The sequence below is a fragment of the Pygocentrus nattereri genome, chromosome 3, assembly GCF_015220715.1.
Source record: "Pygocentrus nattereri isolate fPygNat1 chromosome 3, fPygNat1.pri, whole genome shotgun sequence".
Lineage (NCBI taxonomy): Eukaryota > Metazoa > Chordata > Actinopteri > Characiformes > Serrasalmidae > Pygocentrus > Pygocentrus nattereri.
Genome location: NC_051213.1, coordinates 19,247,095 through 19,260,500, shown reverse-complemented (window position 1 = coordinate 19,260,500; position 13,406 = coordinate 19,247,095). Strand labels below are relative to the sequence as shown.

Sequence of the window (13,406 nt, the reverse complement as noted above, 5' to 3'; positions counted from 1 at the left end):
CCCCTGCCCTCAATCCACCATGTTAGCACTGCACACTTTGAGTGCGGTGCCCAGGCTGCTCCTTATCCAATATGCCACCATGAGAAAGACACTTCAGTGCATGTGAGTAGCTGTGTGGAAGACAGCTGTTATTGCTGCCTTCACATTTTGGCAGAAATCATATATGAATATTTGATGGATGATCATTTCCAAACTAACCAGCAGCATGGCAGTTATAAAGAACTTCAGCTAGAGTCCTTGACATGAAATCATTAGTTGAACTGAAAATTTAGCATTACATAAAAACCACTTTGCAAGATTAATATAATCTAAAATTCCAGGATTTATTTTCGCCTAACTGAAATTTAATTTTCTCAGCATATACATCACTAAATTGCTACCAGCTCCGAAGACTAAATGAATATTTCTGCGGTATTTCATTGAGTCCTTGATGTGCAGTCATTATTTGAAGTGCAGAAATAATCACAGATTAAAACTCAATATTCAAGTTTCCCCAAAACTCTTACACTGTACATGCTTGATTTCTAAGAAAATATATCTGAAAATATATTACATAAATATGCCTCATGTTTGAAAGTACTTTTAGTTTTAGACCCATTTTGTCGAGGCAACTCTTTGTGCAACAGTCCCTGTGGAGCATTGTGGAATTAAGTACTGTTCTTGAGGGCACAGTGGCATTAGCAGTCACTTGGTATTGGACCTACAACCTCTGAGTCATAACTAAGTTCTTTGATTAATTTTCTACAACTGCCTTGGGTTTCTAACTGCTGCAGTTAGCTGTGGTGGGTCCCTCAGGAACACAGTCAAAGATGTTGGCTTGCTAGCCAGAGATGAAGTCTAGTAAAACAAACCAGAAGAGCAGGTCAGAGTAAGCAGCCTTGAATATCTACACTCCACACTGAAAGCTTTACATTTACATATTTACAGCCTTATACCCCAGTGATATTTCAGTTAGATATGCTATAACAATTACTAGAGTTAGTCTAGTATGATGGCTGCACTTGCATTGTCAGGGCTATGATATTCAGAAAGGAATCTAAATGCTACTCCAGTTACAGTGTTGCAGTTGAAGTTTTATAATATCAAAGCGCTCTTGTAATTTGGGGAGTGAAATCCTGTATGGTGAAGCGCTATCCACTTCCCACCATGTCTTACTTTTTTCCATCGAAAGCCCCTTTGACTTTGAGGGTAAATTAAATCAAATAGAATTGGTATTTGTTTCATTAAATAGACTGCACCAGTCAGTCTTTTCATTTGAATCTTATTCCAACTCAGAAGCTCTGTGCTGCTACCGATTCTGTTTCACAAGCTCTCGGAAAACATGAAAGCGACCCGAAGATCGTAGTGAATGACTGATCATTAATGAGAGAGAGAGAGAGTGTGATTGGCATTGACTCATTAGACCATCTCAGTGAATACAGAAGCTTATTTAGATCCCCTTTGAGCACAGTGCATCTATAGTGCCTGCCCTCACAGTTTACTGCCATACATCTACTGGGCTTCAGGACCTGTTTACTCTTCGTTAATGAGCACTCACTAAAGATTTGAAGTTTTTTGCTGAACTGAGAGGAATCCCATTGGTATGACTGAAAGACTAGAATGATGATGAATAGTGCTGTATTTTGGAGATCTGATAAGATCACTGTGATTTAACTGAAAGTTCTGGAGGTTTGCATCATGTGTTCCTACTAATATACTTAAGAGGGTAAACTTTTTATTAGCATGCTATTTGTTTATTCTTTAACCCAGGGGTCCTATGATCCACATCTAGTAGAGAAGTATAAATAAGGTTTATGTTATTTTTTTTTTCTTTTCTCTTCTCTAAGGTCAGTATCAGCTAAACCACCACACTGATCCTAGATCAGTCTTCCTCTGCAGGCTCTGTGCTCTCTAGACGGTTTACTGTAACATAAGCCTGCCTCTGTCTCTGTGTGCCTACGGCTTTTATTGAATGTGATGTCACCTGACAGTATGGATCACTCTGAAAAGATAGGCCACTGATGTTCCGGTGAGCTGAGAGGGAGAGTGAAGCTGCTTGCACACGTTTTCTGAGAAAGGAACAAAAGTGTTCAGACTGCTTTTAGCTCCAGCTGTCAATATGAGGAGAGTGTGCATTCTGCATTTGCTGTGAGCTCAGAGCTCAATACCAGACTACTATATTTATTTAGAGTTACATGGAATAAAGCACTGTCATGTATTGAATATTCCTCTGTATTTTATTAGTGTTATACACCTGTACCATGTGAAGTGTGTCGGACTACACAATGATGAAATGAATGTTGCGTTACATTGAGATCACTCGTGAAACAAATGTAATCTTGTATGAAATACCTTAGTGTTCCTATCTGAAACTGACATTTCATAGCTGGTTACTATAAATACAGCAGGGCTGGCTTTTAAAATAAGGTTTCTACAGCAAATAAGCTTGCATTGCATATATAAAGTAAGGAGATATCATATAATAATGAGCTACATTTAATGCAATGCTTCCAGGATGAAGGTTCCATTTTTTCCATTTCATTAGTTCTTCTGGTTGACGTGCAGCCTGCTGTTTTGTGTTGGAACAAGCTGTTTAACAGCCTGGATGCTGAGTGGCTCCTCATCATCTCTCTCTCTCTGTATGTAATTTACTTATGTAAGGACTGAAGTTTTGGTTACTCATGCATGCGTGACCCCTCCACCCCACCCATCACCAGGCTCCAGGCGCAAATAAAGCATAAAATACAATTATTTCTGGGCATTGAAAGTTCCTCTGCAGCCTGTGGTTGCGGCCCTTTTGGAGGGAGAGTCCCCTGAGACAGTGCTGCTTCTCCGCATCTTTTAGAGCCACAATATCTCTCTCTCTCTCTCTCTCTCTCTCTCTCTCTCTCTCTCTCTCTCTCTCTCTCTCTCTCTCTCTCTCTCTCTCTCTCTCTCTCTCTCTCTCTCTCTCTCTCTCACCAGACTTACACAGACCTCTAATTAAAGCTTCTATTGATTTTCCTCAATCCTTTTCCTGCCCTTTTGCCTTGCAGCGTTGTCTGCTTATTTTGCTTCTAATCTGCCTCTGAACCCAAGCCTATTGCATGATTAGCAAGTCTCCACAACCCCAGTATCAGGACACAGGTCCTGAGTGAGACGCTCCACCTTTGGCCTTCCCCACTGCTCCTGTCTCTTTCCTTAGCCTCAGAGCTCTGCTTTGAGCAAAGATGACGTACAGTATGATTGAGAAGCTGGACCAAGACCATTACTACTGACAGCACCCGTGATTCTCTTACTATTCTTCAGGCAACCTTTGTATAGTCAAAAACAGAGCACTGGTTTTCCAATCTTCCATTTTTTTTTTTCTAAAATGTCCACGCAGGATGTTTTTACAAAGTCTCATGCTCATCTGTTGATACATTAATTCAAATACTTCAGAAGCATTTGTTTGGCTCACCACACTAAAAGCTTGATTGAGCAGGGTCAGACATTTGCATGTGAAACTATTAACTTGTTTCTAACACTGACAGACTGGAAAGACGAAAAGAGAATAGAGGGGAAAGGGGGGGGGGGGGGGTTCAGAAGCAGCGGCACTGAAACGATTAAAAGTTTTAAGTGGTTAATAAAGTGCCCAGAGCCCAAAAGCTTGAGCATGTTTAACATCCTTGTGCATTTTCTTCAGGACATGATCGAAGTGTATTCCTACTTTTGCTTGCTTGTTTCCATAGGAGCACCAGAATAACATCCTCGGTGGCACCATGCAGCATGCCATGGCTCTTCTCTCCAATCTGATTGGACAGAAGGACACAGATCTCCAGCCCTTCTACCAGCAAGGTACTTTAAACAACTACAACCACTCCTCATCATGAAATAGAGCCACATGGTTCATGGTTTTCTGTGGAGCAGATGCAAGCCTATTCTGTTCACCCAGACAAACTCAGACAAAGCTGCACGCACGCACACATGAAAAGGCCCTGTGTTCAGAGGGCTGCTCTTGTTTTGCTTGGTTGAGTGTGTTTTCATTCCATTAGCAGACCCTTATTGCTCTCATCTTACTGTCTGAGTGCATGGTGTATGTGTGTGTGTGTGTGTGTGTGTGTGTGTGTGTGTGTGTGTGTGTGTCTGCGCAGCGTGGGTAGCCTGACTGACTCTCAGTGAGTGATAGTAAAGGGGAAAGGGTGAGGGCGTTCAGCTGGCTTTTTGAGGGTTTCCGTCAGTCAGGAGTCCTTTTATCAGTGCGCTAGTGTGTGTGGGCTTGGCCCTGCAGCCCGCATCTGCTCAGCTCAACTCTCCCCCTCATCCTGTAGCATGGCTACAGACAATCTTAGACATGCTCACTCTCTCATTCTCTCTCTTTCTCCCTCCCTCCCTCTCCATCCCTATCTTGCTCTCTTTAGCTTGCTCACTCGCTCTTGCGTACTCTCTGTACCTCCCTGCCTCTCTCTCTGCTCTCATCTGATGCAACCTAGCCAACCACTGGGTAGCTCTCTTGCTCCCTCTCTCATCTATAAACATTGGAATCTGATTTCTCTTCTTTTTTCCACAGTTGTATTGTTTTTCGACCACCGAATACTCAGCCCGCTCGCCTCCTGCTCCCTGCTTCCCGCTCTTTGCTCCCTGTGCTGAATTATTGAATAATGGATTCCTTTAGCCATGCTCATGTTGACAGTTTTAGGCCTGTGTGTTAGCAGCAGCGCTCCACTGGTTCTCCATTAGCCCGTTAGCGCTGCATGCTAGAACAAGTCTGACTCTGAGGTGCGCGCACACACGCCTGTGTTCAATGTTTGTTTCGAGCAAGGAGAGATGAGTCAGAGATTCACACACACACTCCACATTCAACACGGTACAGAATGAGGGGGGCACTTTGGAAGAAAAGAAGCCTGAACTAAGTCTCACACACAAAGATATACAGGGGATTGTGCACATACACAGGCTCAGAGGGGCAGTAAGCCAAGTATTACTCCATTGAGACATGCACAGACATTGAGACATTCTGAAAAATGGGTATGAAGTCACAGGGAAAACCTTTCACCTCTAAGTGTGATTAGATGGTGTAAGGTGTTAGGAATGAAAACTTTATTATTTTGAGTGCGAATATTTTTGTGTGTGGTTGCAGTAAACTTCAGAACACTGAGAAATGGAGACCTGAATGTCCGAATGCATAGCGAATTGGGAGCTTCTGGGCCTTTTGTCCAACACAACACCATCAGCAATGGTGGCTACACTCCCCACACACCAACTGGGGAAAACTCCTTTTTATTTATTTGTTTATTTATTTATTTATTCATTTTTGTATACTGAAAAACTCTGTAGACACACACAACTGATATGTAAAGACACAAACTCTGCTGCAAAACACACAGCACCACACATAGCAATACACAAATAAACACTTTTTAAAATCACCCATGCATTTTGATGACTCACAAAAAGACACAAATGAGCCATTTCTCAAATGCTGTTTACTGTGCAGTGTACTATGTAGAGTATTATAAAAACATACCAGTATGATGTTGCAGTATGTGAAGTGTACAAAAACAAATCTTAAAGGGCTGGTTACATGGTATTCTCATTTTATCAGGTACATTCATTGTGCACTTTATACACTGTTAGAAATAAAGGTGCCATGCAGGTACATGATTCGTTTATCAACGTACAAACAATGTAAGCGTACCCTCAAAGGTGCAACAGCGGTTTTAAGGTCCAATTGTGTACCTTAAGTACGTTTTTCTCAGTGGAAAAGTAGACATTTGTATCTTTTTATAAACTAATGTTTTAAAACAGAACAATAAAATAAAAATCCTGGAGGCGAGATGGGGTGTGTGTGAAGTCAATACAACTTAGAAAAGATCATTTTGGTGGATTATGGTACAATTATGTTCCCTGACTAAAGGTACTGAGATGTACCCATGAGGGTACCACCACAGTGACAAAAAAGGTACTTCCCCAGTGACAGTGTCATACCTTTTTTTTCTCAGAGTGTAGGTGCACTTTATAGGTATAGAGTTACTGACTGTAGACTAGGGATGCACATTCCTTATAATTTGGATATTTGAGTATCTGCAAGGGTTAAGGAATGAATATTTGGTAAACCGCCTGGAAGAAAACCAACAAACAAAAAAAAAGGTGAAAATAAAGGATTTAATCAACATAGACCTGAAACTGGAGGCTTACAGTTTTAGGTATAAAGAATGGTGTTAATGAAGAATGAAGAAATCAGTAGCAAGTATAGGAAGACATTTGAAAACATTTAATTATTGAAAGGATTTTTTTTTGTCTTGGATGAGTAACAGAGGCTGCCTCTAAGCTAAGTGGACCAAAACTTGATGCTGATGAAGACTTGTCATCTTACACAAAGTCTTTTCTTTTTAGTGGACAATGTGCCAATGTGTAAGCTTGTTAGAGACATACATTTCCACTGTTTCTGTGTAGCAATAAAGCCATGATACATCTGTCTTCTCTTGTAAAATACGCTTACAAATATGAGCAAAACCATAACAATGTATGGTCTAAAACAGAATGAATATCTGAATACAGTATTTGATGCTGGCACCTCAAGCGGTTAACCGAACACTCAATTAGCCGTGCACATCCATATCCTCCCTCTACTCCAAGGGTCTTGTACTGTGTTGCACTGCTGCGATTTTATCTGACACAGCAGTGTTGCTGGGGTTTGCTAGGGGCTTCATGTGGTGTTTCCATTGTTTTGTAGACCTCCAGTATTTAACAAGGATTTAAATTTGATCAAATTATCGTGTGCACTCTTGTTCTGTAGAATGAAAAAAAGTTGTTTGCATTGTGCCATGTTTTGGTCATTCTTTGATCTCAGTAATATCTCCAGTTTTCAAAAGGTAAATGAAAAGAGTAGAGAGTGGTAGGAATTGGTACAAATAAGCATTCATACATGTCCAGCATCAACATACACTACTGTAAGTGCCCACTTTCCTGTGGTGGCATGTACAAAACGTTTCTCCACATCATACACAGCTCTTCCCCCCATGAGTGCTCTAGTAGTGGGGGGCTGTGCTGCGGGCCAGCATTAGACCAAGCTCCACTCATTACAGCGTAGGGTCACACACAGGCCACCTCAACCAACCATCGTCATTATGCACCTTATCAGCTCCCCCTCTCAGGAAGGCCTGACCCAGCACTAAATATAACCCTGACAATTAGCGCTATCTCACTAGCTCTGGCTAACACTCTGCACTCCCCGCTCGAGAAGGGAGTGAGGAGAGAAAGCATGCTATAATTGGCCCTTTTAGGTGTGACTAGAAAGCCATGGATGTGGGACGGAGGATTGCAGGAGGGAAAAGAGGAGGAAGGGAGGGAGCGAAAGAGTGAGGGAGAGGAAGAGAGGTACTGAGAGTGGAGGGTGAGAGATAGAAAAAGAAAAGGAAAAAAGCATGTGAAAGAAGGAGAGGAAGGGAGGGAGATGGACAGAAAAGGAGATGAGTTTTATAATTGGTGAGATTTGCCAGAGTGAAAGATAAGATCCCTGAGGGAGAGAGAGACTGAGAGACAGACAGAGAGAGAAAAGAAGATGCAGGCTTCATGAGGGCCTCTCTCCGCTTCCTCTCTTCTGCTATCCTACTGCAGAGGGAAAAGTGCCTCCTGAAGCTCTGCTGTTTCATTTAGAAATGACGACTCGGTCACTCCAGCCCTTTGATTTCCTAATGAAATATGGGCCTGCACCGTGCCCTCTGAGCCATTAATCAGACATTTATATATGAGGTGCTGGGGTTCACTGTTGTAGCCTGTACTCTGTTGTCACATTTTGCTCCCTGACTGCAGTACTGAGAGTGTGAGAAATTTTTTCAGATGATTTGTGAACTGCTGACATGTTTGTTTTGCATACTTCCCGAAGCGTCTACGACCTAAAGTATTATTTGTGTGGATCATTTGACTGGAAGTAATGGCAGTAAATTCACCTCAAAAAATTGTTCTCAAATGCAAGTGCACAGCTGTAAGCATAAATATTCAGTGTCTTGCAGCAGCCTCTTTATACTTCAAGTTTTGTGAAGTCTTGCTCACTCACAGCTCACTTAACATGTTTATATTTGCTAACTCAACACTTCTACTTGTTTGTGAGTCTGCATGTATTTTTTCATATACATATCCAGTCTTCTGGCACTTTCACACTGAGTGAATTTTTTGTGCTGGAACTTAATTGTGGCTTCTCTAGGCTGTATTCTCTATTCTGGCTCTGTTTTGTATTGGGGACGATGGATACTAATGCAGCTGTAAAATTATGTGTGTCTCAACAGAGGTAGCTACCACTATTATATCTGTTGTAATCAGGAAAATGGAGACTACTGATTACTGGGCTGCAAAAATGAATTGAGACAATAATTCATGTGACTCAACTCCACCACAGCCCAACACACATACACACAAGTCCCAGTTTTAGACCTACTTTTACACTGCTGTGTCCTTCATGTTATTGTCTGTTACAGTGAATGTTTTTTTTAACAAAATTATGAATTATAAATTATTTTATAATTATAAATTATTTTTTAAATGATATTAAATAAAGGGATCCTTAGCTAACAAAAACACATTTTTAAAATTATTATCTGTTTATTTTTGCAAAGATCTAACCTGTGAATCACCCATGTGAAAAGGTAACTGCCCCCTTAAAATTAATGACCTGTTTCATGACCTTTAGCAGCTTGGCCAAAACTAGCTATGAGGTCTTGATTCATTTCAGTTTTGCAGACCTCAGTATTCTCAAAGATTTTTCTTTCATGGATCTTAATATCTCAATTCATGAGATTTCATGTAGAAATAGCACTTTTCTGATTATGCGGTAGCCATAGGTATAACAGGCCTACATAATCAAACGGGGATAGACTATTATGCTGTATTTTTGAGATAATAAAATTTGATTGTTTTCTGTGAGCACTGTCACTGTGTCATGGCCAATCAATTTGCCAAGCTTTGCCTTTTTACAATTCGCCTTCCAGTTACTGCTTAGCAATCGTTGTAACCCCATTACCTTAAGCCTTAAGTTCTTTATCAGCATCTGTCATGTTCTAATGTTAGGACATTGAGGTCCTTGGAAGTTTCAGAAGAGTTCTATGAGACTCAGTGTGGCTATACAATCAGCAGTGATGGGTTCTTCACTGACCTCAGAACAGCTGGGGTTTGTACATAGACATAACCACCTGCTGTGTTTACCACTGTAGGAGATGGTACATTACTCCAAATAACTTTGACATCTCGAGGTGTAACATTACAGCTATGCAGCACTCATACTGTAAGATAACATATAGCATATCTATGATATAAATCTAAGAGGTTGTGAGGGTAATTCACTGATTGTGCCTGTAGATTGTAAACACCCATAATAAGTGAATTAGAATTCCCATGCATAATGTTGCTCTGTTAGATCACAGGCTGATAACCTGTGCATTGATGGCACAGTATCACATAACATGATTACAAAATCTGCAAGTACATTTGGCTGTGTTAGGTCTGGTTAGCAGTATTCAAAGCCTGGCTCCCCATTAGCTGGAGTGAGATAGAAACATACTTTTAGAACGTATGTTTAATGTATGCCTTTTCAGTAATCAATGAGGATCGAGAACAAGAAAAACACAAATGGACAGCATGAGAACAGTAAATGAAATAAAATCATTGCTAAACTCACCTGATTTAGTATAGTATTCAACATGCATTTCCAGCTGAAAATAAGCATGTAAATAAATAGTCAAATGATTTAATTAAATGATTTTAAAGGGGATAGCTGAAGTTAAATCAGTTTATGGCACAATAATGAAGTGTATGAAAGAATGGAGGGATATAAAAGGAACAAATGCAAGGAAAAGGTAAATGACAATTATGGATGGGTAAAAAGAAGAAATGGTTAGGTTTAAAAATAGAAAAAGAAAAAAAAGCCTAAAAGAGAAATTGACAGATGGTGTGATGCACATATTCTGCCATTAGTTTATAATGAGATGTTGGTCAATTTTATACAGAATGGGTCTCATAAAAGGTTTTACCGTAGTTATGGTCCTGTTTAGCAGCACTTACTGCAACATTTCTTGTTATTTGATATCAGCTTCCTTTCAGCATTCCAAGACATTGTTATGGAGGAATTTGAGCACTCTCTACTTTGCAGAACTGCTTTAATTCAGAAATATTAGTAGGTTTTTGAGCATTGGACCACTTGTTTGGGGCTCTTTCAGATAGTGCATTCCTACTGGGGTCAAATCAAGAATATGGCTATTCTGCTCTAAAACGTTTCATTTATTTTCTTTTCAGCCATAGAGATATGTACTGGTGTAAAGGGACCTGCATTATCCAAGAAAATATGCCTTGGGTCATTTTTTCCCTCAAACATTATCCCAATAGGCTTTTGGATTATCTGTGTGTTTTTTACAATTGTGAGATGAACATTGATATTTCTTTTGATTAGCAGTGTTTTCTGCCTTGCTGCTGTTTCATAAATACCACTTTTGACCAGTCCCTTCTTTACTGTTGAACCCAGATCTTTCAAAGGCTAGAGAGACCTTTGCTTGGATGGTCTCTTGGAACCTTCTGTGACATCCTGGTTGATTTACTTCTGTGCCTTTCAGGACATTTTGGAAGATCCAGGGGAGATTTGCCGATGTTGTTAGGGTTCTCATTTTGTGTTTATCTCACTGTGGTTCAATGATGTCCTAGAAACACAAACAGTTCTGTAACCCTTTCCAGACTGGTACATTTCAGCAGATTTGTTTTCTCATCTCTTTTGGGTTTTCTTTTGATCATGGCCTTTAGTGTGCTTGTTAAAAGTTTCAACTGTATCACTCTGATGATAAACTGTAATATGAGTGACATTTGCATTCAGCAGTGCTGGTTGTATTCAAGGCTGACTGTATTCAATCAGCTAAAATCTCTATCAATTAAATTTGGTTCATTTGAGTAACAACAATAAATGAATAAACCTAAAATGTGTTTTGTTTTTGAAGGGTTCTCTTTGTCAACTATTGCATTCTGTTTAAAGATCTAAAAGCCTCAGGAAGGGACCAGATACTTTTGAAAGGCACTTTCTTAGCTAAGCACATACAATAACATGGGCACAAATACATCCTCTCTCATCCACATTCCTCAGTCTTGATGGCCTGTATGTTCATTCTCAGGGTGTACAGGGTGTATACTCAGCTTGCGTTCACCGTTCTATAGAGACCAGCCCTATAGGGTGCATGGTGTAGTGAGAGCATCCTTTCAATAGAAGCTTTATTTTATTGATTGTGCTGTCACTGCTTTGCCTCAGTTTTGTGCAGTGAATTGGTGATACTCCCCATAGCGAGAAAGTGTTTTGTTTTTATGCTACAGTTTGCTTTCTGAATGCGCCTTCTGTTTGAATGTGATGCTTTTTTAACTTTGCTCATCTCTCTGTCTTGGTCTCTGTCTGTTAACCCATTGAACTACCCCTGGAGAGTTATCGAATGTAAGCGAATGTCAGCTAGGCAAACCACTTTCTGCTGATTGAGCACTATCTTCAGTTATTTGTCAACATTGCCATACTGAAAATTAATGTTTTATTGCATATAATTCGCAGTTATATCAGCATCCACCAAGGAATGCTTTAATGTAAGAGTAAGCAATATGGCAAAACATAACATCACAACACTTGAAGACATTCTCACAATACATATTTATTACAGAGCTCAAAAATAAGCTATTTAAGAAGCACCAGGGAAGCAAAAATATTGATTAAAGATGCATGAATTAAATAATTTAATGGTGTAATGGACTGATATCCATACAAGTTATTTATTACTGTGCAGCTTAAGCAGTTAATGTACACTGGTTGTTGTTGTTGTTACAGACTCCTTATAATTCATATAAATCTGCTGTTTTCTGATTTATGTGGTATTCTAGTATTCCAGATGTACTAATGAGTACCCATAATATACTCAGGAAAGCATATCATGATGTAAATGATCATAATGATAACATATACCATCCTGACTTTAACTCTTTTTTTTTTTTTTTGCCTGGAGCTTCTCATCTGATGTAGCGTTGCACATTAACAGCTGCCCTTTCATTGAGTGGGTAAAGACTCCTCGCCAAACGGTGCTCAGCCTGTGGTCATGGAAATATTTCAGCTTTGCTTTACTGGTTGTGAAGAGAGTCTGTTTCATGTGGGCCGTGCATGCATTCAGATACCATCCTGCAGTTCAAGTGCCTCCCATGATCCGAGGTGACGGGCTGGACCTTGCAGAGCAGGGAGACAGGAGAGGTTATTATTTCAAGATGAACAGATTATTCATACAGTCTTAATATTTTAACAATGCCAGTGGAAGAAATAAAAAAATGGAAAGGAGTGAAGGCAGCAAAGGTTCCGTGTTCTATGATGAAAGATGATATCTTTCAGAAACCTTATAATTGGTCTGGAACGAGAGAAAAAGGCATTTTTGTGATTTGTATCTCAATTGTATTGTATTGATGAATGTTAAACAGAATTCATAGCCAGAAGATGGTGATTTTTTTTTTTTTTTTTTTTTTTTTTTTTTAACTTCTTCATAGATCAGCATAGTGTGAATTCATGTGATTGCCTCCCTGGATCACAGCAATCTTTAGAGTTAGAGATTGCGCTGAATTAATCCAAAGTCAATAAAACTCAAGGTCTAATGTTTCACTCCTCTGGTGACGAATAAAGACAATTGCAGTGCCAGCTCAACAGTGGTTAGCTGTCCTTGAGGTCTGTAGATGGGAGATGAATGTTTGATATGACAAAGACCGAGCCCACTCCTGCCTGTTATGATTCAGTTTGAGTGTCACATCTCGGAGGTTTCTGTTTTTGTGGTTTAATTTGTATGTGGCATCGTAGATAGTGATAGTTTGCAAACAAAATCCAATTTAAACCAAATGAAACTTCTCCTAACACCTGATGTTGTTAATCAGCTAAGACATGTTTAGTGTCTGCAATTTTTTTATTATAGCTTTGCAGTAGAGCTAAGAAGCTAACGTAGCAAACATGTAATGGAAACTTCTGTCCCATTGTTAACAGCACGCTATAACACACAAGCAACCCTTTGTAATTTAGCTAAATGCAAAAAGTTTTTTTTGCCATGGTAGGCATTGGAATATCTTGTCAGTAAATTGAGGTAGTGGTAAATTTGTCATTTTATTGTCATCATGTTTGTGTTGAGTTTAAGGAATTCTGAAAGCCACACTTTCTACCTAAATGTGATACTAATGTGAAAGGACACAAAAGAAAGTAATTTAAGTATTTTAGCTATGGCATGTGCGTCATCGTTTTTTATAGATATCAATATGTTATACCCTTTCAGAAACTACATGAAGTCCATTTTACTTTCAAGCAAGTATCTGATGAATTAGGCATGCAGGGTGCACAAAGCTAAAGACATTTTGGATCACAGAGAATTGCATGAATTTCATTACTTTAAGGCAAATGGTACTTAAGGCTATGCACCTCATTATCCTGAGAGGGC

The 13,406-nt window shown here is 39.6% G+C and overlaps 1 protein-coding gene across 1 annotated transcript in view; it reads left to right on the top strand.

Moving 5' to 3' along the window:
• ulk4 (unc-51 like kinase 4) overlaps positions 1-13,406 on the top strand; it is a 117,540-nt gene that overhangs the window by 72,263 nt on the left and 31,871 nt on the right. Inside the window, exon 32 of the mRNA XM_017700417.2 lies at positions 3,690-3,795. Within this exon, the coding sequence (XP_017555906.1) occupies positions 3,690-3,795 (106 nt within the window). The remainder of the gene's footprint in view (positions 1-3,689; positions 3,796-13,406) is intronic.